Source organism: Marmota marmota, unplaced genomic scaffold (assembly GCF_001458135.2).
Source record: "Marmota marmota marmota unplaced genomic scaffold, marMar, whole genome shotgun sequence".
NCBI lineage: Eukaryota > Metazoa > Chordata > Mammalia > Rodentia > Sciuridae > Marmota > Marmota marmota.
The window spans coordinates 49,795,002-49,803,775 of NW_025999977.1; the positions used below are offsets into that span (position 1 = coordinate 49,795,002).

The following is an 8,774-nucleotide window of genomic DNA, read 5'->3' on the forward strand; positions in this document are numbered from 1 at the left end:
TTCATGCAGTGACAGAGTTTCAAAGGGTTATACAAGTAAAAATGCCATTCGCATACCTTTCATTAATCCTTTAGTAGCTCTGCATCCGTGCCATTCCTTCACTTCTCTACTTTGACAACAAAGACCATCTGACCCAATTGCTGGATTTGAGAAAAAAACACAAAAACATATTAGTACAAGCTTTATAAATCATGCATTGTGAAATAAATATCTTAAGTTTGACGAATAATTCCTTCACTTATTACAATTTTCCAGAAAATTGAGACTTGCTGATTCCTGGGTGATAGCAGGACTTTCCCTAAAACTAACTGCCCTTACTCATCACCCAGATATCCTTGGCTATGTTGAGGGCTAGATTCTACACTGTCATCTGTTACAAAGAGGAAAAGATTTCAGAGCAACACATCTAGAAAGGAATCGACAGGCCCTAACCTGACTTGCATCACCAGCAGATGTGTTTAGGCAACCATTCTCTACAGTCCTTTAAAGAAACTGGCACTCAAGCATCATGCAGTACCCATCCATCATTTCTAGCCCTGATTTTATGCTGACATTAAACTTAAGTGGTCACTATATTAAAAGATAATGGACCCAGAAGTCATAGTGGGAAAGTAGGAAATAGCATATAAACATGTATATTACGCTAAAATATCTATCTAATAAAAGATAAGGCTCTATGTTATATACCACAGTTGGTCACTGTGACGTCCACATAGTAAGTGCTTACTGAAGTCAAGCAAAAATTTAGTTTTTGTCTATACTAGAAAGAAAATTAGCTTCTACTCTGGTTCTTGTCAGCAACTCATATTCAGTACCTGAATGTAGAACAAATATATATTTTTTTCTTTTTGTATTAGAGATTGAACCCAGGGCACTTAACACTGAGCCACAACCCCAAACCTTTTTATTTTTCTTTTTTAAATTTTGAGACAGGGCCTTGCTAAGTTGCTGAGGCTGGCTTTGAACTTGCAATCCTCCTGCCTCAGCCTCACAAGCTGATGGGATTACAGGCATGTGCCACCATGCCCAGCTGCTGGAGAACAAATTTTTAAGAAACCACTTCATCACATTTCTTACTTATTCAAAGTACAAATTCTTACTCATGATACGATAATGAGTTATACAAAACTCTAAACTTTTAAAAAAGTTCTCTAGCAATGATATATATATATATATATCCTTAAAATTTTTATATTTAAAAATTTTTTTTTAAGTTGTCAATGGACCTTTATTTATTTATTTTTATGTGATGCTGAGACTTGTACCCAGTGCCTCACACGTGCTAGGCAAGTGCTCTACCACTGAGCCACAACCCCAGCCCTTAAAATTTTTTATGTAACATACAGATACAAAATTTTATATAAATGGTGTGTGATAAAAATTAGCAGTTTTTGGTTTTGGGGGTGGGCTGTTTGGGCATGATTCCTCATCATGTCCATCTTATATTTCTTGCATCCTGCTTTTCATGGTCATCAACAGCAGATGAACACTCCCCTACTCGAGATTCTGACTCATTCTTTGTAATGGTTGCACAATAGTCCTAATATTTGATAACTGTTCTCCTAGCAATAGCATTTACTTTGTTGACAGGTTTTCAGTTTTCTTCCCATTACAAATAGTGATTCAACAAACAGCTTTATACGCTTTATACAGTTATGTTTGCATAACAGTACTTTTATTCTAATGAGAATAAAAAAATATATATCTTTAATTTTTGTAGGTAAGGCCATACTGCTTTCCAGACACAATAATTCATAGGTTAGTCATCCTTTTGAATTTTATTTCCATTTCTCTACTACCTGAACGTCTGATATTTGAATATTCATTGACCATTTGAATGTTTTGCTTTGCTGTCTATTAATATCTTCTGCAGACTTCTTTTTTAACTTTTTATGGTTTTAGTTATGACAGTAGAATGTATTTTGACATATTATACATATGTGAACTATAACTTTCCATTCTTTCGGTTGTATGGGATGTGGATTTACATTGGTAGTGTATTCATGTTATAAACATAGGAAAGTAACGTCAGATTCATTCTACTCTTTCCTATTCCCATTCCATCCATCCCCATTCCCTCCCTTTATTCACATTTTCTTTATCCATTCATCTGTTGAAGGGCACCTAGATTGGTTCCATAACTTAGCTATTGTAAATTGAGCTAGTACAAATATTGATGTGGCCATGTCACTGTGAGATGCTGATTATAAGCCCTTTGGGTATAAACCAAGAAGTGGGATAACTGGGTCAAATGGTGGTTCCATTCCAAGTTTTCCGAGGAATCGCCATATTGCTTTCCAGAGTGGTGATACCAATTTGCAGTCCCACCAGCAATGTATGAGTGTGCCTTTTCCCCCACATCCTTGCCAACATTGTTACTTAAATTCTTGATGATTGCCATTCTGACTGGAGATGAAATCTCAGTGCTTAGTTTTAATTTACATTCCTCTAATTGCTAGAGATGTTGAACATTTTTTCATATATTTGTTGATTGCCTGTATTTCTTCTTCTGTGTCTTTTTAATTCCTTTGTCCACTTACTGATTGGGTTATTTATTGTTTTGGTGTTAAGTTTTTTGAGTTCTTTATATATCCTGCAAATTAATGCTCTACGTACAGGTGTCAAAGGTTTTCTCCCATTCTATAGGCTCTCTCTTCATGTTCTTAATTGTTTCCTTTACAGTGAAAAAGCTTTGTAGTTTGATACCATCCCATTTATTGATTCTTGATTTTACTTCTTGCACTTTAGGAGTCTTTTTGAAGAATTCAGTTCCTCATGCGACATGATGGAGATTTGGACTCACTTTTTCTTATAGCGCAGGTCTAATGTGGAGGTCCTTGATCCATTTTGAGTTGAGTTTTATGTAGCGTGAGAGATAGGGGTTTAATTTCATTTTGCTACACATGGATTTCCAGTTTTCCTAGCACCATTTGTTGAAGAAGCTATCTTTTCTCCAATGTATGTTTACGGCACCTTTGCCTAGTATGAGATACTGTATTTATGTGGGTTTGTCTCTGTATTTTCTATTCTGAAGCACTGGTCTTCATGTCTGTTTTGGTGCCAATACCATGCCGTTTTTCTTACTGTAGCTCTGGTATTGTGATGCCTCCTGTTTCACTTTTCTTGCTGAGGATTGCTTTGGTTATTCTGGGCCTCATTTTTCCAATTAATTTCATAACTGCTTTTTCTATGTCTATGAAGAATGTCATTGGAATTTTAATAGAAACTGCATTAAATCTGTAGAGTGCTTTTGGTAGTATAGACATTTTAACAATATTAAATCTGCCTACTCAAGAACATGGGAGATCCTTCCATCTTCTCAAGTCTTCTTCAATTTCCTTCTTGAGTATTCTATAGTTTTCATTGTAGAGGTCTTTCACCTCTTTTGTTAGACAGATTCCCAAATATTTTATTCAATTTCAGACTATTATGAATGGGATAGTTTTCCTAATTTCTCTTTCAGTTGATTCATTACTAATGTATAGGAACGTAATTGATTTATGGATGTTAATTTTATATCCCTCGGCAGATTTTTCTTATTGCTTGTGTCTTTCTTACCAAAATTGATAAAGCTTTATCTGCTAGCTACACAATGAACCTTTATTAATTTATAATGACTCCTCATTTTTCATCAATATTCCATGTATTCTGTATCTATTACTTGTCTACTATCTTTTTATGATATCTTCTTCACATTAAAAAAAAAACTATACAACTACACCTATGTTTTCTTTTATAATTTCTGAGATTCCTATTTGGGTTAATAATGTTTCACCAGTAAATTATGTATGTGATTTTTCTACACTTATATATGATTACACACACACACACACACACAATTTAAATCTTAAATACATATGAAATTTATTTCTAATTCTGATATAAATTGAAGTCAATTTTATCTTGTTCCAGATGGATCATCAATTGTGCCAGCAGGCTTCACTGAATCAATCCTTTTTTCTCACTGAAATGAAACACTATTTTTTCCTTGCATATTAACTGAGATTTATTTCCATTACATTCTGCTGTCTAGTCCTATTTCAGTATTATACTGCTTAATTATTGTAACTGTTTTCCAATATCTGGTAAATTAGATCATTTATTAGACTTTTTCATAATTTTCTTAATAGTCCACATATATTTCAAAAGAAAGTTTCTGAATTACAGAGGAGCAGGTAAAATCTGTCTACTTACCAAAAGCAGATCCTCTGTCATATGGATTCATTTGCCATTTGTTGAGCACTAAACCAATAACAATAAGAAAAGTTACCCAGAAATGTATGACATTAAAAATACTCTATTAAAAAAAAAAACAACAAAGCACATATTTTATATTTTACATGATATCTTAATTCCTCTAGATTCAAGGTCACACACATTATTTAGAATATATATTTAAAGCTAGAGCTTTTTTGTTGAAAATCAAAACATGTCAAAGATAGTAATCTCTGGCTTATCTAGAATTAAATTCTTATTTTCTTACTTGATTCAGTGCACTTTTTATTAGGTGACTTTGACCTTTGTCCTCACTCCTACTTAGATGGTTGGTAAAATGAAGTTTAGGTAAATAAGCATGCTGATTTCAATCATAATTACCAATAACTGGCCTGTATTTTAGAGTCTAATAATTATTCTTCTATTATTATTAAAGGAAAAGCAAGACCTTTATCTTAATTCAATCATATTAAAAAGTTACACATTTTTTGTTTTTTGTGATTGAAATTTTCCTTTTCTAAAATATTTTAATAGTCTATGAATAAAGAATTATAATAGCTAAGGAGAACCCTATTTTCTAGTCCAACTTCCTGCCCAAGGTAGAAATCCTTTCTAGATCATTTCTGATTAAAAGATATCCATCATGGGGCTGGGGTTGTAGTTCGGTGGTAGAGGCGCTTGCTTTGCATGCATGAGGCACTCGGTTTATACTCAGCACCACATAAAAATAAATAAAAATAAAGATATTGTGTCCATCAAGAGCTTAAAAAAAAGATTTCCATCATTGGCTTAAATACTTGGAATAATGGAGAACTATCTTTCTGGAGGTTCTCTCCCCCATCATTGGCTCAATCTAGGTATTGGGAAGTATTTAAGTTAAACAGATTATTTTTAACTGGTCCTGGTCCTGCTTTCTAGAATTATTTTCTCTGCAGATCTCCTCCACAAGTTGACAATTATCCCATCTCCTTTTGTACTTTTCCATGTTTCGATATCTTTTTTATTTCTCAGAGGACATGATTTTTTTCAAACCATCACCATTCTAATTGTCCTGCTTTAGAAGAATTCTCTTTTATAATCATCTCACATAAGAGATGACATACAGTTATGACAAATTCTGAAACTATTTTATAATAAACCAATAGTCTAAATAGTTATACCCATTTTCTATTTCACAATTCAATTATAAATGAATTCTATGAACTATATAACATTGTTATTTTCAAACAAGCAAAAAGAAAATGTGATATGCCCATTCACTCTACTTAAGCTTGCTATTTTGTCACAATCCTATTTTGTAATATGACACAAATGACTTTGAAATATAAGTTTTGTTAAATTATAACAAAACCACAGATTAACTAAAATAAAACAGAATTTAAAAAGTATTTAACAAAAGCAACATAATGTAAAATAAAAGTAAGATTGTTCATGGCACAGAAAGAATCATAAACTTTCTAAAAGAACCAACTGAAATAGAACTGAAAAAAATTGACTATAAAATTTATACTTTACATTTTAACTCTCTGGGTTCCTTCCTTCCAACCTCAAAAAAAAAAAAGCACACTTCTTTTCCCACCATCATGGGTTTCTACTTTATATATTATCTGTAAAATCCTTCTTCAATATTTCCTTTGCAAAATTTATCTTTAATATTAGACATAAAAAATTAAAAGGTTAAAGAAAAAAGACATGACGATAACTAAATGTAATTTCCAAACTTCCAGTGTTTTCTCAAAGAAAACACTGTTCTTATTTTAGAAGGGACAATATTTCACTATGTGGGTTCTAAATGGCACTTAGCATCCCTGTTTTCCAGGGCACCAAATTCCAATATCACACTGCAGGTATTGGTAATAAAAAGGCATACCAAACCTCGCACTTCTAAATGTCAGATTGAGAATTAATGATTTACACAAAAGAAAACATCCATCTATAATAATTACCCGAAGCACCAGTTTTAATTGTTGTTTTTCCTTTTTTCCCTTCTTGTTGGTCTTTCAGAGTTTCATAAACTATCTGTATAACTGGAATACTGAAAGCCTATCAAAGAAACAAAGTTTTTTTTATTAGTGTCAGGTATTAATAAGTTAATAATCAATATGAATGACAAAGGTTATACATACACATTGAATAATTACATGCATTCCAGGTTGCTGCTCTAATTTCATTTGCCCAAACCCAAAACACCAGTAAGATAACAGGGAATTATTGAATGAACAAAACAGAAGGCAACTGATAACCCAAAACATAAACAGTAAGGCCCTTCAGAACAAACCTAAACTAAGAAGTATCATCTAGTCTGACAAATAGTTTCTGTAGAGGAGGCCAACTGTAGATCATTTCTTTATCACTAAGCCACTGCATTAAAATTCTGAAATGAGTGTAAACACTAAACATACCACAATTCTTCTCAAGACAAGCTTAAATCTATATTCTTAAAGCCATACTCTTGTAGATGTTCAGTTTGTTGACAACAAAGACATTACTCAATGGAAAGCCATCAATTGCTTACAGTTTGAAAATGGTTGTTTGGGGGTTTGTTTAATATTTTTTCAGTTGCTGATGGACCTTTATTTTACTTATTTATCTGAGAATCAAACCCAGTGCATCATACATGGTAGGCAAGCAGTCTACCACTGAGCCACAATCCCAGCCTTGGAGGTGGTTGTTTTAGTAAATATTTCAAAATAACACTATGGTTCAAAGACACTTTAAAATTCAGCTCTTAATTAAACTGAAATGTTAATTTAAATGTATTACTTACACCAGTTTTTCCACTTCCTGTTTCTGCAGCCTGAATTGGGGGAAAAAAATTGATTTACAGTAAAACTGTCAATTACATAGATGAAATTAAAATGAAACCATGTAGAACTCTTTAACACTTAACTAGCTGCCTTTATTTTCATAGTACTTCAAGATTACCCAGACTTCCCCAGACAACTTTAACTATTGCTAATTCAATTCCTTAAGAATCTGTTCTTCCTTTCCTTTCCATTGCCACCAATCCAACTGAAGCCCTCATTGTTCTAATCTGCTTATTATGACAATGTCCTAATAGTATCTAACCCCACAGAGCAATACTATAATCTGCGTCCAAAGCAGGCTTCTCAAAAACCTAATTCTGACAATGTACCACACCTATTTAACACACTTTCCACTTTCAAAAAATGTCCAAATTCTTTAACAAGACACTGGAGCAAAAGTCCAAAAAAATCCAACCCACAATATTATTTCCTGTTTTACCAAGCTACATCTCCCACTCAGGAATATATATTTTATGCTCCCATCTACCTGAACTACTCCAGGATCACATCCTCCCTTCTCCCACCTACTGTTTTTCTTGGAGCTTTTCTCTTCAATCTTCCCTTCCTCCAAACAGTCCCTTGTGATCCCTCAAGCCAAAGGATAAATTGACTTCCACTTGAACCCTGTAGTACTATGCATCTCCTAAGTAGGTGTCCCACTCTCTCATATGACATTTACTTCTGCACGTCTTCCTAACCCTACTTGGTTTAAACTTTTCAAGAACAAAGATTGTATCTTTCTTCCCTTGTACCCCTACAGCTTCTACTCAATACTTTGATGGCATATGTATCATAAGTGTTGGTAAATAAATAAAATTAATTAATCATTCTTAAGCCTATGGAATTCTTAAATCGGGCTACACAAACAATACAAATACACCCCTTTACAATCATATTTAAACATACCATAAGTACATCACCTCCTCCTAGGATCAATGGGATGGATTCAGCTTGGATATCAGTTGGGAGGCTAAAAGAATCACAAGTGAAGAAATTTAGTTAAAAAAAAAAAGAACATCACATACCTAAGCTAACTAAATCATTTTATTGGTAAATGCTACCAATTTTTTCAGCTAGAAATATGCCCAAGTTAAAAAGGAGACATAATTGAAAGAATCATCAGAAAAATCATGTATCACTTTACAACTAGAATAAAAAAATATTTGATAAAGTCACTAAATGTTTAAATGATAAAACACCCTTGTTACCATGCATTTAGATTCTATGTACTTACAGCCAATCCATCTCTTCCACAGCTTGTGCAATCTCAGGCATAACACCCATCTCTGAAAATAAAAAGTAATTTTAAAATCCATACAACTAAACTTATCATAAATCATATTGCTCTTAAGATTCCTTTCACAGAACTGGGTAGACTTTAAAGCATGGCTCATTGATATCAGACCCACCAAGTATAGCAACTGCTGAGAAATGTCCAATGTCCAAGTTTTGGAGACACACTTGAGTTCAAATTCAAGCTTTTAGTTACTAGTAAGTGACCTTGAGCAAAGCCATAATCTGTTTTCTTCAACAAAATGAGGCTTATATGACTTACCTTGTAGGTATGAATACAGGAAGATTAGTGATAATAATGTAATGCATCTGGCACATAGTACTCACAGTGCTGTTTACCTCCTAGAAGACTAGTGAAAAATCTGCCAGTCAGGGTTCTAAACCAGCATCTCAGTTGCTTCATTAAGTGATATGGCAGTTAGGTACCTTGCCTATTCCCATACCATTTGAATACCCTCA

General features: G+C 33.3%; 1 protein-coding gene across 1 annotated transcript in view; it reads right to left on the minus strand.

Annotated features, from left to right (window-relative positions):
• Ddx1 (DEAD-box helicase 1) overlaps positions 1-8,415 on the minus strand; it is a 32,926-nt gene extending 24,511 nt beyond the window's left edge. The window contains exons 1-6 of the mRNA XM_015479958.2: positions 8,257-8,415; positions 7,929-7,992; positions 6,983-7,012; positions 6,162-6,258; positions 4,195-4,242; positions 57-140 (exon numbers count right to left, since the gene is read on the minus strand). Of these exons, the coding sequence (XP_015335444.1) occupies positions 57-140; positions 4,195-4,242; positions 6,162-6,258; positions 6,983-7,012; positions 7,929-7,992; positions 8,257-8,306 (373 nt within the window). The 5' untranslated portion in view covers positions 8,307-8,415. The remainder of the gene's footprint in view (positions 1-56; positions 141-4,194; positions 4,243-6,161; positions 6,259-6,982; positions 7,013-7,928; positions 7,993-8,256) is intronic.
• Between the last annotated feature and the right edge of the window lie 359 nt (positions 8,416-8,774).